At 40.6% G+C, this 17,319-nt stretch overlaps 1 protein-coding gene across 1 annotated transcript; it reads left to right on the top strand.

Moving 5' to 3' along the window:
- The first annotated feature begins 15,043 nt into the window (after positions 1 to 15,043).
- On the top strand, positions 15,044 to 15,451 carry LOC148691222 (uncharacterized). Its single transcript, XM_088683951.1, has one exon. The coding sequence runs from the start codon at positions 15,044 to 15,046 to the stop codon at positions 15,449 to 15,451; it is 408 nt and encodes a 135-aa protein (XP_088540077.1).
- The last annotated feature ends 1,868 nt before the right edge of the window (positions 15,452 to 17,319 follow it).

A 17,319-nucleotide genomic window follows, 5' to 3' on the forward strand; every position in this document is an offset into this window, starting at 1 on the left:
GCATTGAGTGGAACGCTAGTTCGGTTAAGTTTTTTATGTGCCTCGAGCGAATAAGGACTTAAAATTCAGTATGACTTTGTCTATGCTTACCTAAAAAGTAAATGAAAGCGACATAGAAACTAAAATGAGAAATAGGATGTAATCATTCCATAATGGAATCAATATTACAAATGTTCACAAAAGCAAAATCTAGGCCAACTGACCGAGCTATATAACTTGAAATATAAATTGACTAGAAATGTAAGGAAAGCAGTAAAATTCTCCCCATATTTAGGCCATGGAGGGCAAAATAATGCTAAAGGAGTCCACCGAAATCAATGGTGTCAGATTGGACTTAGTACAAAACATGCACCCTCAGAGAGGAAATCCAGGTGGTTTAAATTGTACATTACATTAACTTACTCATAGCACGAGGTGGCAGAGCTGTAAAAATTTTTGATCTCAAGGATCATAAGTAGTGTTTTCTTTGAAATAAGGCTTTGAAATTGTAACTGAAGAGGTAAGAGAGTTGTGCTAAAGAGAAATTGGGTTTGTGCTAAAAGACAGTTGGGTTGATAGAAGAATCACTAAAAGTTTTATTTAATCGTAGAGAGTGAATTTGAGAAGGTCTTGAGCTTGAAGGACCTTGCTCTATTTATAGGCAGGAAAGATGGGGCAACTTCGATCATATTGCTGAGCTAGCGCACGGGTAGATCGGTCATTTGGCGTTATAATGACTTGTGGAGAAACAAATAATCAAGAAAATTATGGAGTCGACACGTGTACTTTTGGGTTAAAAGGACAAAATTACCCTCGAGGCACACCGTGATTCCCACGAGCATGCAACGGACAATAATGGCTCAATCAAGGAAGAGTCAAAATTGATCAAAATGGTATTTATTCAAATTCCTCTCATCACTCCTCATCAAATTCTCACTCAAAAGGTAACTCCCAATTTTCCTATTCAATTTAGGATTAATTGCCAAGTTAATTGCAAGGTATTATTTCACATAATATCTTGCAATTATACTCACAATTTGACCATATATGGCTGGCCCTTATTCTCTAAATAGGGCTGGTCACTCCCCTATAAATAGCCATGTTTTCCAACTAAAAAGCTAAGCCATTCTCTACCCACAAATTCTTAAACACTTTCTCCTTCAAATTCTAACTTTGGCATCAGAGATTCTTCAGCCAAAGCCTTCCATTCATCATGGGCGCATGAGGTTTTTGGCCTTAATCTTCGGTGTTATTATTTTGCAGGTGCATTTTCGTCAAAGGAGAAGATGGCGGAAATTTGCATCCACAAATTGGTGCTTTCAATGAGAGTCTTGATTCACATGCTCGAAGAAGACTTTCACATTCAAAATTTCTCATTCCTCATTCATTTGTAGATTTTTCGTAAGTTCTTATTCCTAGATTTTTTTTTTTTTAATTTTTTTATTTTATAAAGTTCTTTGAATAAATGGAAAAGAAAAGTACAATGACTAGAAATTCGGAAACCACAACAAACTGAACTTCCTATTTTCAAGGATTTGGACCACGATGATCCACAAGGCTCAATGGCACGACAAGTAGAGGGGCACCACCGTGGCAGCCACCATATTAGTAGCCCTTGGCGAGCCCATTACCCACGACGAGCCAGCCACCTCGTAGTAGCAGGCCCAGGCTTTTGCCATAAGGTAGCCAGCCCAATGCAAAGCAACCCACATTTAACAGGCCCACAGCGCTTCAATAACAGTTGAGGCCTAAGCAGTTGCAGTAATTGGAGCAGCCAAACACTTGTATGCCCAAGGCCAGCGTGAGCCCAAGACCCACAAACCCAATATGCTTCGAAGGGAACCCAACGACTATGTACTTTAGCGACCCGAATTGTTCCCACGGTTCAACCTTGAGGTCCGGCCCACTTCCGTGGTGCTTATAGTTGCCCAAACCAGTCTAAGACCAATCCAAGACCAGTTTAACCATCTTGGCTTCAGATTTCTGGACCAACGATTGAACCAGGGGTATTTTCACCCCATTACTCCACAGATTTGACATTTCCCAACTTAAATTTCGCGCTCAGAGTCTATTACACTTCCATTACTCAAGGAGACGAATACCGTCCAAGCTCTTCCAATCCAAATAGTGAACAACATTTGTCTTGACAAGTTATATAGTTGACAAGCGCCTTCGCGCAGCAGACGACCTTAGTAAATTAGCTATTGCAGCGTACCGAGATGCAACGTACCCCAGACGAGGTGTTCTGAAGTAAGACAAGGGTAGACGACGAACTTCTCCAACATCATCCTGGTAAGTAGCCACTTGACTAGTCACGAACTGTGCTTTCTGGCAGTGTACACTCCCGAATAGGCCCCCGAGTTAGCGTATACTATCTTCTTAATGCACAGATGAGCGTGCACTCTCGGTTAGGCCCACGGACGAGCATATATTCACAATTAAGGCCACACTCCGATAATCAACATGAACAACCTTTTAAGCAAAGTGTTTATTCGCGACTAGGCCCACAAGGAGCATCATACACCTCACATCAGAATGGGCAGTACGATGGACGGAGATAAGCAGTTACTCAATTCGACTCAAGTTCAATCGGAAGTCTGCGAGAAATTCGCTTACCTTCTAAGAACGTACCACATGCATTGTAGTTACGGCATAGATGAGCCGAAGACATGGAAGAGCAGCCTAGACCAACAGGTCACGACTGAAGGCAACCGAGAGCTCTGTTACCTCAACAAAGGCACATTCAGGAAGAAATAGAGAGACTCTAGACCGAGCGATTGCGCGACTTCCAACGCAACGAGGACACTGATGAGGCATTACGACGGGACATGACCAACATAAATAGGTCACTTTTCAAGGACGAGTTAGAGTAGGCAGATACTCTATGCAAGTTTAGCATGCCACATTTCACATTATTCAAAGGAGATGGTGACCCAGAGAAACACCTGAAGCACTACCGAAACACAATGGTCATTTATCGGAACAACGATGCATAATGGTCATTTATTAGAACAACGACGGTCATGTGCAAAATATTCACCACCACTTTACAAGGTGAGGCATACGATTGGTTCCATATCATGCCGCCACAAACCATCTGGAGTTTTGATGAGCTTTCTTTGGTTTTCACCAAGGAGTATTCATTCCACCACTCGATCAAGAAGAAGTCCAACCATTTGTTTAAGGTCAAGAAAAACGTGAAGGAGTTGCTTTGCGACTATGTGAAGAGGTTCAAAGGAAAGAAGGCAAAAATAGTCGGATGCGACAACTCGATAGCTAGTGCAACCTTCCACAATGGACTCCCAGCATACCATTTACTATTCGGATAATGGATCACGAAAGAAGATTTAACTCTGGCAGACTCTTTTGCTCTGGCAGATAAGCATGCACTTTGGAATGAGGCTCGGCGAGCAGATAAGGCACTCGAGCAACCTCGAAGAGAATCGGTAGTAGCTCAAAAGAAAGAGGAAGGGAATTAGTACAACAATAAAAGTAGGCAGGAGGGCAAACATAGGGACCGATCCATGACTAAGGAAGGCCCGACGCACAAGAACTACTCTAAATTCTCGATCCCGATCCACCAAATCCTTTGCGACATCAAGAACGAAACATGGTTCAAGCTGCCAAAACAATCAAAGGGAGATACCTTCAAGTTGGACCACACCAAGTACTGAGCATTTCATCGAGATCTCGGTCACACAACTGACGATTGTTACACTTGGAGAAACTACCTAGAGAAGCTGGTGAAAGAAGGCAAGGTTAACAAATACTTAGGCAAGCCAGCTGCGCATCTTAGAAGATATGTAGGCCGATGGAGTACTGCCAACCAAGACAATTCGGATCAATGGTATCTTTGCCGATTCCAAGCACTTGGAGGCTACCAACAACTCCAAGAAAAGGAAGATCCTACAGACTTTACTAGTTTCACAGGTCCAGGCAATCAACGTCCAACCTAGGTGTCGATTTCCGACATGACGACGCATTAGTGGTATCTGTCCAACTAGCCCACGTTATAGTCGACAAAATGATGATTGATAACTGAAGTGCGGTCAATCTATTTCAACTCTTAGTAATTTAGAAGATGGGCCTGGAAAGCACAATCATAAACCGAGCAGATGTACTCACTAGATACAACGGACACACCTTGACTATTATCAGCAACATTACACTTGACGTAAGAACACCACCAGTTGTCTCAAAGCAGATGTTCACGATAGTAAGCGACCCCTATAATGAGATTCTAAGCCGACCGTGGTTGATAAAGCTGGACGTCGTTACCTCCATCAAGTATCAAAAAATCTGATTTCACATCCAGGGAGGAGAAATCGAAGAAATTAAGTCTGACCAGGCCACATCTCAACGATGCACTGTGCAAGTATTGAGGAGTAAAAAAGAAAATGTTTACCCCCGTAAAGGTTACTGAGGTCTAAAGGGACGACGAAGTTACTAAATAACAATTACAGCAGACGGATTAAAAGATGGTGTCCAAATCAACACACCAGCAGACTAGACGGGATAGAAACCCGAAAATGATTCAGAGCACATCATTCTCGATGCCCATTAGTCAGAGAAGACTGCTAGAATAGGCTCACGTTTGAGCTTGAAAGAAAATGAAGAGATCATGACTTTTCTTAATGAAATTCGTGACATCTTTGCATGGTCACTTTTCGACATGCCCGGCATTGACCCTGAGATAGCTTGCCACAAGCTGCACGTCAATCTCGCTGTCAAACCAGTGATCCAAAAGAGAAGACATTTCGCACCTGAACAAGTGGTGATCATCGAAGCGGAGATCGATAAATTACTAGAGGTTGGATTTATAGAAGAGGTAGCACACTTAGCATGGCTTGCCAACGTCTTGCTAGTAATGAAGAAAGAGAAGGAAAAATGTAGGGTTTGCGTAGACTACACCGACCTCAACAAAGCATGCCCAAAGGATCTTTATCCAATTTCCCGAATCGATCTACTAGTAGATTTAACTTTTGAGAACCAGTTGCTTAGTTTCTTGGATGTATACTCCAGCTACAACCAAATAGCAATACACAAGCCCGATAAGAAGAAAATCGCGTTCTTGATCGAGCGAGGTAGCTACTGCTACAAGGACATGCCTTTTGGCCTCAAGAACGCGAAAGCCACTTACTAATGATTGGTAAACATGATGTTTAAGAAGCAAATTGGAGTAACCATGGAGGTCTACGTTGACGACATCATGGTGAAGGGCAAGCAGCGATCATACCACATTGGCAACTTGGCGAAAACTTTTGATATTCTTAGAAAGTACAAGATGAAGCTCAATCCCGCCAAATGCACATTTGGAGTATCTTCAGGCAAATTCTTAGGGTACCTAATAACCCAACAAGGAATTGAAGCATATCCCAAGCACATTTGAGCGATCCTAAGGATGAAATCTCTAACTACCATGAAGGAGATCCAAAGCTTGATGAGACGAGTAGCTGCACTTAACCACTTCCTTTTGCGGTTCACCAATCGATGCAAACTTTTTTTCAAAGCAATCAAGAAGGCACAACGAGACAAATGGGATGATGAATGCGAAAGAGTTTTCCAAAACTTGAAGAAGTATCTCACATCACCTCCCTTACTATCTAAGCCAGAAGCAGCGGAGGATTTATACATCTACTTGGCAGGAAGTAGCAGTGATCTTTGCCTTCATATGAGAAAAGATGGGGCCCAACTGCCTGTATTATACGCTTCTTAACAAGTAATGAAGTGGGCGTTGGAACTTGGTTAATACTGCTTAGTTTACCAACCCTGCACGGCGATAAAGGCCTAAGTCTTGGCAGACTTCATAGCAAAATTCACTCCTAACCTAGACGATGCAACAGAGCGACTCATCGATGCCCCAGAGGCAACCGAGCATACCTTAGCCACACTTGCTTTATCCGATGGAGACTTTTGACATTCGTATGTCGACGACGCATCTAACTACAAAGGCTTAGGAGTAGGCGTAGTCCTTGTCATCCCAGACGGTTCGATGCTCGAGCAAGAAATCATTCTAGGCTTCAAAGTATCCAACAATGAAGCGGAGTACAAAGCACTACTAGCAAGCCTCCAAATGGCAAAAGACTTGGAGGTGAAAGAACTTGCAATTCAGTTTGATTCCCAACTAATCACTAGCCAGATTACTGGGGAGTACATGGAAAAACATCTGAAGATGGCATAATACCTAGAGAAGGTACGAACAACTTGAGGCGTTTCAGACTTACACCTTCACTCAAGTTCTGCGGGCATACAACGCCTACGTAGAAGCGCTAGTTGGCTTAGGCTCCACCCTTGACCATCAACTCAAACTCTTTATTCCAGTAGAGTATCTAGACAAGCCAGGCAGAGTCAGTAGTCGAGGTGTCACAGGTTAGTACAACTCCAAACTGGTAAGATTCTATTATAGACTACCTGGTTAATGGCACACTCCCTATGGAAAGATTGGATTTTAGAAAGCTTGATGCGTGATTTATACGCACACAAATTAAACCCTCTTTTCGTCAAATTGTAGTAAGTATATAAGTAGGGATCGTTCTGGACCGGGGATTAGGAGGGATTGTTAATCACTTGGATTTGACTCAAAAACGTAAAAACGTAATAATAAACACTAAACTAGACTCAAAGAATGTAAAACTAAACTTTAAAACACTAAGACAAACCAAAGACTCAAAATGCTTTTAAAAACACAAACTAAAATGATTTCTAACTAAATTGACATTAAAGTAAAGGGGGAGTTAAGTTTATACGAAATTAAATTAAATGAACAAATTAAAACAGAATGTAAATATGAAATTGATGAAATAGAATGGATGAATGCTAGCTAAGGGGGTCATCTCCACATATGTTACACTTGCATAATAAAAAGATTTCCAATTACATTTCAATAAATTATGAATTCTCATCACCCCAAGTTAATTAGGTCCGCTTAAATTAACCGTCAAGTTTTCCTTAAGTTAATGAATTGGATGGGTTAGCGCAACGCAATTCACTACATTCTCCAAAAGTCCCTTACGTGAACAGCACAATAAAGATACAATCAAAGATCATTAAGCATTATGAAAACTATAAGTGTTGACGAGGCATTCGTTACTATGATGAGCATGAAACTCGTGCCAAGAATTCATTTAACGCGATTGTTTATAAGCAACCTCCACTACTTGTGAATATAAGTTCATAACGATTAGGTGAAACTCACTTATATTCTAGCGTCATATTCATGCATGAAAATTAAGCGTGCACTCTCAATAAACATACATAAATAAGTTATCAATCAAACGGTTAAACAAATTGAATCCACAACTTATGAAACGCAATTAGAAGTAATCAAATCAAAATGCAAGCATAAACATTTATTTCGAATCCCCCCCTAGCCAAGGGGGGTTTAGTTCCTCATGGTACAAAACAAAGAGAATCAAAGAAACACCTAAACATTCCAACAACTCAAACTTGAATTGTATGAACGTTTAGGCCCTCTTCTCTTCCATTCCTCATTCGTACAAAACAAAGAGTATTGAAATTAAACATTGAAATCAAAGAAACACCTAAACATTCCAACAACTCAAACTTGAATTGTATGAACGTTTAGGCCCTCTTCTCTTCCTCTTCGTTGTAGCATAAGGTCTAGGGATAGTTGGTTGGGGGGATGGAAGTGTGGAATGGAGTGGGGAGTGATGGAAATGGAAGATGGTTTTTGGATTCTAAGGGAGACTCACGGCTAAGAGAGAAAGGGATGTGTTTGTGGTGTGTTGTGTATGAAATGAGATGTGATTTTTGTGTATGAATGCATGGGTTTTTATAGGGGGAATGGGAGAATATGTGGGTGATTGTTTAAGAGTGAATGTGGTTGTTATGATTGAGAGTGCATGTGGATGAAATAATGATGGAAAAAGAGCTAGGTTGTTGGTGTGTGAATGCATGTGTTGAATTGGTGGTGCAATGATGAAAGAGTAAGTGCATGTGTGTGTGAATGGTGGTGCAATGATGAAAGAGTAAGTGCATGTGTGTGTGAATGGTGAATGGTGGTGCAATGATGAAAGAATAAGTGCATGTGTGTGTGAATGGTGGTAGCTAGGGTGAATTATGATGAATGCATGTGGAATAAAGATGGAGAAGGTGGTGTAATGATGAAGGAGTAAGTGCATGTGTGTGTGAATGGTGGTGCAATGATGAAAGAGTAAGTGCATGTGTGTGTGAATGGTGGTATGATGCATGTGAATGCATGTGGCTAAGGGTTGTTGATTGGGTTAGAGGTTTTGCATGGCTCAAAGGATTGTTTGATTGGGCTAGGCCCTTTGTTTTATGTCCAAAGTGCATACAAGGCTTTCAAATTCATCCAACACTTTGGCTCCAAGCATATGCTATCCATTCCATGCCCAATTTTGCTCCAAAATGCTCCAAAATGCATCTTTTTGCTTCCTTAGCCATATGAACCTAAAAACACACGAAAATGGCTTAAACTACTAAAACAATTATGAATTAACAACATAGATGCACGAAAACAAGCTAAGTAAGTCGCCTAAATATGCTCCTATCAAATTCCCCCACACTTAGCTTTTGCTAGTCCTCGAGCAAAACAAAATAATAACAAATAAACAAAACGACACTAAACAAGTAAAACACAACCTAAACCTTCCAACAACCGTCTTAGGGATTTCCAATGCACATGACAAGTTAAAAATCATTATTCTCACAGATTTTAGCCATCTTTACACTTAAGTACATTCTTAATCATAGTCACCACATACTAGTTCACAATTAAGCAATTAAAACACATTTCAAATGTAGTAACATGCCTTTAGAGAATTTGCTCAATTCCTTACAAGATATGTACTCAATTTTCACTCAGATTTTCTGACTACACACCCTAAACTAGTTATATGTGAGAAGATTGATGTAAACATAAAAACGAACACTCACATATATGTATTTCAAAGGAAGCAATTTCTGGAGTTAATAAGCATGTTTAGATATGATCTCATGAATGGAATGCTACTACTTAGACGCGAGAACCAGTGACACCATAAGCTCATATCAATTCCAAACTCCACATTTTGAAACACATAACACTCAAGATAGAAGTCAAAGGGTAGTAACGGGGCTAGGGTATTGGCTAACAATGATAGGTGAAGGATAAACAAACATTCTTAAAGCAATAGTGAGCAAAGTATTGAATTAGGCACTTAGAATTCCCTTAAGAACGCAGAAGTCAACTTTGAACACCCAAGGGAAAATCACACAAAACTTAGGGCCATATTCAACTTTTTGGACCCTTTCTTCAACCATCAACGCTCGTGAGTTCATTCTTACTTATTTTCACTCCTTTTTTTTTTTTTTTTTCTTTTCTTCTTCTTTTTCTTTTGAATCTCAAAACATACATATAAACGTAAGAACAAACTTTTACTCCCCCACACTCATTTTCTTGCATAATGTAACTCAAAAGGAATTCATTTAAGTCATGCTTACTAAACTTTAAGAACAAGGGTATAGGAAAGTCCTACTCTAAGCTAGGTAAGGGGTGATGTGGGTAAACAAGGAATAAAGGCAAAATGAGGCTCAACGGGGTTAAAACTTACAACATATACGAAGTATGGGAAGTAAGGCTATTTGGCTATGGTGGTGGTCACTACACAACTTCTTCTTGAATATGTGTTATGCAAATCAATAACATGCTTTGAATGAAATGGGCATGAGTTCTAGCATTTGGAACTATATGATGAAACGCCTTCTAAGTAGTAACCAAGCAAAGAATAATGAGATCATGCAACGACTTTAGAAAACAAGAAATCACAGATTATACTCTCCAAAGAACGTTATAGGCTCAAGTCTCTCAGGGTTGTAGCGTTTGTTTGAGTTCCTTCCTTCAAGCATGTTACAAAAACGAATTTTTTTCTTTTATGATTGCATGTGAAGTCATACATTATAACCATAACCAAGCATATACCAAGAGTAAATCAAACTTTTCTCTATGTTTATAACTCTTTCTAACCATCATGCAATTATAAACCAAATCCTTATCATTGTGTTGGAAGGTACCCTAAGACACAAACACACAAAAACGACTTTTAAAACAACTCTTTTTGGGTTTTTCAAAACAATTTTTCAAATTTTTATGGGATTTTCGAATTATAAAACAAAACACACTAAAACACTCTAAAACAACTTAAAAACACCTTAAAACAGCAAGGAACAACATTAGAAGTTATGGTGGATAAAACCCTACGAATTTGCATCAAAACACTTTAGTTACCCCCCCACACTTAAATCAAACATTGTCCTCAATGTTTTAAGCATTGATTCACACAAAACATAAGTAAACACACAAAAAGCAACTAAACATATTAAACATGGCAGAATGTAATTAACAAAGAGAAGAGTTTAGGGACGCAAATCTGGTTATGGAGTGTAAATTCCCTCTTCTCCTTGGTGATTGCATTGAGGCTTTGATCTTTGTGATTCCACAGGCTTACTCTTGAACTGGTTTCCGCCCATCGTTGATTTTCCTTTGTGCTACTCTTGAACTGGGCAGCAGGATTCCCTTTAGTGTCTCCCCCGAAGGTCTGAGCTTCCTCCTGCTATCTGTTTCTTTGTTCAATCTTTGCAGGAGTGGTCCCTTCTCTGGAAGTGTATCAACCGTTGAAGATGACTACTCGAGAGCAACGCTAGGTAAACAATCAGGAATAGATTCCAGGCAGTTGGCTCCAGATCGGTAGACTGACTCCAAGTGCCGGCTGATTGCTTCTTTTACTTTGTCATGCAAGTAAGAACAAGAACAAAGAAAAAGACAGGGAAAGAGCATGATATGAGATATTTTTGCTTTTGACCTTGATGATATGAGATACCTTTGCTTTGAAGAAGCGGTGAATGAATCAGCACATGCTTCAATCCGCCGTTTTCTCCTGGGTCATATGTACTCCAGGCATCTGGTATCATCTCTGGGGAAGAAGAAAGAATTGAGTATTTCGAAAGGTTTTGCTGGGAGTGCGCCCTCAGAGGTGAGGGAGAGTTGGGCATTTTCTTCAGGTTTGCCCTGCCATAAAAGACGAAGGTCGACATATATAGAGATAATATCAAGTGGTGGTACTTTTTACCCTTGTCGACAAACGTTTTGATCCCGCAAATCCGGCTTTTTGAAATAGTGGCGCCTCTTCGATCTTTGAATACGCCTCTTCGATTTCTGAGCAAGCGCCCCTTCGATTTCTGAACGACGCCCCTTCGCTTTCTGAACGACACGTGGTAGTGCAGATGCGGCTCCTTTTGACAAAGCTGCACACGTCTTCTGAAAAGCAGAGAAAGCGTCGCCGAACTTTGCGCTTGTCGGCTAAAGATGTGTAGTTGCGATGATGGCCTCCACGTGTTTTCAGCTTTGTCAGAAATCTTTTGACAAAGTTGAACGCGTCTTCTGAAAAGCAGAGACCGCGTCACCTAAATTACGCCGGAAATTCCGGCTTTTCGAATTGGTGAACGCGTCGCCTTGGCTTCTTATAGAGCTATCGATCACCACAACAAACACACTCTGAAGAATTCCCATTCTTGAAAATCGACTCCGGCCCTTTGAGAATTAACTCCATCCACCCCATCTCTTTGAACACTTTTGAAAAATGGCAAACCCATCGAACCTTAGCTTAGAATTGAGTCTCAGCAGTGATACGGCCGCGCCGCGTCAAGGTAACGTATGGCGCCCTTCTTTCTTATCTTCTAACGGTCCTCTCACAGGTGAAGACTCCGTGATGCAGGACGCCACAACAGCTACAATAGTAGCTAGGAACCTCCTCACTCCAAAAGATAGTAGGCTGCTGTCAGGACGGTCCGATGAGTTGGCCGTTCAAGAGTCCCTCGCACTTAGTGTTCAGTGTGCGAGTTCTGTGTCCAACATGGGCCAACGCCTGCTTGCCCGCTCCCGTCAGGTGGAATCATTGATGGCAGAGGTGGAAAGTCTTAAGCAGGAGATCAAACTGCTTAAGCATGAGAATAGAAGTTTGCACGTGCTTGCCAACAACTATTCGACGGGCATGAAGAGGAAGCTTGATGAACTGCAAGAGTCTGAAGGTCGGATTCAAAGTGACCGTCAAAGGTTTTCGTCTTTCCTTCAGAGGCACCTTTTTCCTGGATCATCCAGCGTTTGGCCAAGTATTGAGGCCTCTAATGCTCTATCTTCGATGCCTCCAGCTCCGATGCCTTCCGCTCCTATGTCTTCTGCCCCGATGCCTTCTGTCCCGATGCCTTCCGCTTCAAGAGTTTTGCCACGTAGTGGGTCTTTAAGTAAACAACCTTTGTGAAGCCTCCATCGTTCTGCCATGTTTTTTTTTTTTTTTTTTTTTTTTTTTTTTTTTTTTTTTTTTTTTTTTCAAAATGCATTGGGTTGCCTCCCAAGTAGCGCTTTCTTTTACGTCTTGCAGCCGGACGAAGAACCCAATCACTCCAGGATATGTTCACGAATCGGATGAGAACTCCGAGTCATAAACTAGTACCTAGAACAAGAAACAAAACAAGATTAAGAATCTGGAATAAAATAAAAACAAACGAAAATAAAACAATCCAAGGGATTAGCAAATTTTCTAATCCCCGGCAACGGCGCCAAAATTTGATGCGTGATTTATACGCACACAAATTAAACCCTCTTTTCGTCAAATTGTAGTAAGTATATAAGTAGGGATCGTTCTGGACCGGGGATTAGGAGGGATTGTTAATCACTTGGATTTGACTCAAAAACGTAAAAACGTAATAATAAACACTAAACTAGACTCAAAGAATGTAAAACTAAACTTTAAAACACTAAGACAAACCAAAGACTCAAAATGCTTTTAAAAACACAAACTAAAATGATTTCTAACTAAATTGACATTAAAGTAAAGGGGGATTTAAGTTTATACGAAATTAAATTAAATGAACAAATTAAAACAGAATGTAAATATGAAATTGATGAAATAGAATGGATGAATGCTAGCTAAGGGGGTCATCTCCACATATGTTACACTTGCATAATAAAAAGATTTCCAATTACATTTCAATAAATTATGAATTCTCATCACCCCAAGTTAATTAGGTCCGCTTAAATTAACCGTCAAGTTTTCCTTAAGTTAATGAATTGGATGGGTTAGCGCAACGCAATTCACTACATTCTCCAAAAGTCCTTTACGTGAACAGCACAATAAAGATACAATCAAAGATCATTAAGCATTATGAAAACTATAAGTGTTGACGAGGCATTCGTTACTATGATGAGCATGAAACTCGTGCCAAGAATTCATTTAACGCGATTGTTTATAAGCAACCTCCACTACTTGTGAATATAAGTTCATAACGATTAGGTGAAACTCACTTATATTCTAGCGTCATATTCATGCATGAAAATTAAGCGTGCACTCTCAATAAACATACATAAATAAGTTATCAATCAAACGGTTAAACAAATTGAATCCACAACTTATGAAACGCAATTAGAAGTAATCAAATCAAAATGCAAGCATAAACATTTATTTCGAATCCCCCCCTAGCCAAGGGGGGTTTAGTTCCTCATGGTACAAAACAAAGAGAATCAAAGAAACACCTAAACATTCCAACAACTCAAACTTGAATTGTATGAACGTTTAGGCCCTCTTCTCTTCCATTCCTCATTCGTACAAAACAAAGAGTATTGAAATTAAACATTGAAATCAAAGAAACACCTAAACATTCCAACAACTCAAACTTGAATTGTATGAACGTTTAGGCCCTCTTCTCTTCCTCTTCGTTGTAGCATAAGGTCTAGGGATAGTTGGTTGGGGGGATGGAAGTGTGGAATGGAGTGGGGAGTGATGGAAATGGAAGATGGTTTTTGGATTCTAAGGGAGACTCACGGCTAAGAGAGAAAGGGATGTGTTTGTGGTGTGTTGTGTATGAAATGAGATGTGATTTTTGTGTATGAATGCATGGGTTTTTATAGGGGGAATGGGAGAATATGTGGGTGATTGTTTAAGAGTGAATGTGGTTGTTATGATTGAGAGTGCATGTGGATGAAATAATGATGGAAAAAGAGCTAGGTTGTTGGTGTGTGAATGCATGTGTTGAATTGGTGGTGCAATGATGAAAGAGTAAGTGCATGTGTGTGTGAATGGTGGTGCAATGATGAAAGAGTAAGTGCATGTGTGTGTGAATGGTGAATGGTGGTGCAATGATGAAAGAATAAGTGCATGTGTGTGTGAATGGTGGTAGCTAGGGTGAATTATGATGAATGCATGTGGAATAAAGATGGAGAAGGTGGTGTAATGATGAAGGAGTAAGTGCATGTGTGTGTGAATGGTGGTGCAATGATGAAAGAGTAAGTGCATGTGTGTGTGAATGGTGGTATGATGCATGTGAATGCATGTGGCTAAGGGTTGTTGATTGGGCTAGAGGTTTTGCATGGCTCAAAGGATTGTTTGATTGGGCTAGGCCCTTTGTTTTATGTCCAAAGTGCATACAAGGCTTTCAAATTCGTCCAACACTTTGGCTCAAAGCATATGCTATCCATTCCAAGCCTAATTTTGCTCCAAAATGCTCCAAAATGCATCTTTTTGCTTCCTTAGCCATATGAACCTAAAAACACACGAAAATGGCTTAAACTACTAAAACAATTATGAATTAACAACATAGATGCACGAAAACAAGCTAAGTAAGTCGCCTAAATATGCTCCTATCAAAGCTCCAAACAAAAGGAGGACACTACTACATGTAGAACGACATTCTCGTGTGAAAATCCTACACAAGATGATATATCTGCTACCTAGCGCCTCCCGACATTAATCCACGAATGCGTTTGTGGAAATCACTCCGGAGGCCGATCCTTAACATAGAAGGCTCTTAATGCAAGCTATTACTAGCCTACTATGCATCAAGACACCAAAGAGTTAGTACAAAAGTGCGATTGCTACCAACGCTACAAGCCGGTACCAGCACTGTCTGCTAGCAAACTACACCCGTAAACGAGTTTTTGGCCGTTCATGCAGTAGGTAATCGACTTGGTAGGGCTAATGCTGCCCGCTATTGGGGCAGAGGCATGATGATCGTGGTAATTGATTACTTCACTAAATAAGTGGAAGCAGAGCCCATGACAACCACAACTCAAATGGACATAGAGCACTTCATATGGAAGAACATTATTTACGGATTTAGCATCCCTCAATCCATCGTCACAGAAAATGGCCCGCAATTTGTAGGCAAAGATTTGGCGAAGTTCTTCCAAAAATATGGCATCAAGCAACACATGTCCACGCCAAGGTATTATGGGCAGGTCGAAGCAACTAACAAGACGATTCTCGATTGCCTTAAGAAATCCCACTCCAACAAGAAGGGAAAATGGCCAGACGAATTTCCTGGATGTTTATGGGCGTATCGCACAACCAAACAACGAGCAACCGGTGAGACTCTTATCTCTTTGGCATTTGGTTTAGAAGGAATCATTCCTCCTAATGTCATCGTGCCAAGTATTGGCACTTTACTGCCAACCATAGAGTAGAACAGAAAGGAGATGAACTCAAACTTAGAATTGGCAGAGAAGAAATGCTAGAAGGTCATTACCCACATCGCAGCCTACCAGCAACAACTTATCTCCAGTTACAACAAAAGGGCCAAGATTAGGCAGTTCCAGCCCGGAGATCTAGGCCTAACAAAAGCCTTCATTACTTTCTGCAAAGAAAGCTCCAAAAAATGGATCCCATATGGGAAGGTTCATACAAGATCAACAGAGTTGGCGGCAATGGTAATTACACCTTTGCCACCATGATCGACAAAGAGATCAAAAAGCAGTGAAACACTTACAATATGAGGAAGTACCATACGTGACCTCCCATTACATGAAAGGCCAAAGACTCAAGCAGCTTGACAGGCACCACCTTGCAAGTCGATGACTATCCAGTTGTTAAGTAGTTTCTACCTTACAACTAAGTTTTGTTTGTTTCAATCATTTTTCAATGAGGAATTCAGAAGTAATTTGCAACTTGGCTTGGCTCCATGCTTACAACAACTAATCACTCTTACACTTCAAAAGAAGACCGTGTGTTTCTTAGAGACTTATCGCAGAAATTGCATCCCTTGGGGACTAACCATGCTTTTTAGTGCGAGAAGGTAAACCAATTCCCTGACACCTACATGGGTTTGCTCTCTGATGCGGGAGGATAAGCTATACAGTTCGAATATCCAGACGTGGATGAGTCAGGCTGCCCTGGTATAACTAGGTGTACGATGGCTTGCCTCAAGATTCTTACTGAAGGATTTTGGATCTCTTGGCCTAATCCATGAGGAACCATGCCTCAAAGACGGAGGAGGCACATTATACAGTACACCCTATGGACTGTTACCTTGGAACCCTAAACCTGCTACCGAGTGCACCAAGGTAGCTTATTGTTTCCAGAAGACTGCCTACGAAACTCTATCTACTGTCGACATGCTACGTAGTCAATAAGCTTCATATCTGCCAAGCGCTGAATGATCATTTAGATTTACTCTAATTCCTAAAGTGTTGTAATACTTGCAACACAACCCACGTAATTGGTTACATAAAGAACAATGAGTTCTTTTGGACGATTGCTTACGAAATTCCATACAACTCAAAGGATTAAAGAAGGCCAAGGTTAACAGCCAAGTGGTCACGCGAACTCATCTACTTTTGTAAGTAAGGCGTCCAACTGTCGACCCTATGGCTAACAACTTTGTAAAAGTTTTACAGCAACAACTACTGCTGCATAGGCTACGCTGGCCTGTTTGCTTATAGAAAAGTAGCACGTCTGCCACTGGTCTAAAGGTTAAAGGTAGGGTGTAAACAAAAGAAGCGAAGACAAAGAAAAGTGAAGGAAGCAAGTTTATGAAATTTTCTGGAAAAATTGATAAACAAATAGCAAAGGCTGAAGGAGTTCAAATAAAGCAAAAGAAACAAGGGAAACAAAGAAAATCCTAAAGGCTACCTAGAAGACTACCCTTCAGCCGCTTAGACATTCCACGACTACTCGGCCGCTACATCTTCAGCACCCACGACATCCTTAACAGTGGCATCATCGAGCGCTTCACCTCTGACTGCCTTAGCCTAGGCACCAACTTCTCCTACTACTTCACCAATTGAAGCCTCAAAAGTAAAGGTAAGCAAGTCTTCCGAAGAAATCAGAAGGTCTTGAAGTTTTTCACAACAAACTCAAAGTCAGACGACCTACCAAAGAGATGATATGCATAACTTAGCTTGTAGAAATTGGCCTGACTCTGAACAAACAAGCCTCAAGCCCAAGCTTGTAACATCCATCATCATGCTCTGCACTTTCATACTTAACTTGGATCGATTCAAGCCTAGTCTTCAAGTCAAAGATTTCTTAGCGAGTGGTCTTAAGCTGCAAAGAA

The sequence above is a fragment of the Pyrus communis genome, chromosome 14 (genome assembly GCF_041283825.1).
Source record: "Pyrus communis isolate YQ-2024b chromosome 14, ASM4128382v1, whole genome shotgun sequence".
Lineage (NCBI taxonomy): Eukaryota > Viridiplantae > Streptophyta > Magnoliopsida > Rosales > Rosaceae > Pyrus > Pyrus communis.

What these genes read in the sequence shown, in the direction of transcription:
- LOC148691222 (XM_088683951.1), top strand. Translation starts at nt 15,044, where the DNA reads ATGACAACCACAACTCAAATGGACATAGAGCACTTCATATGGAAGAAC.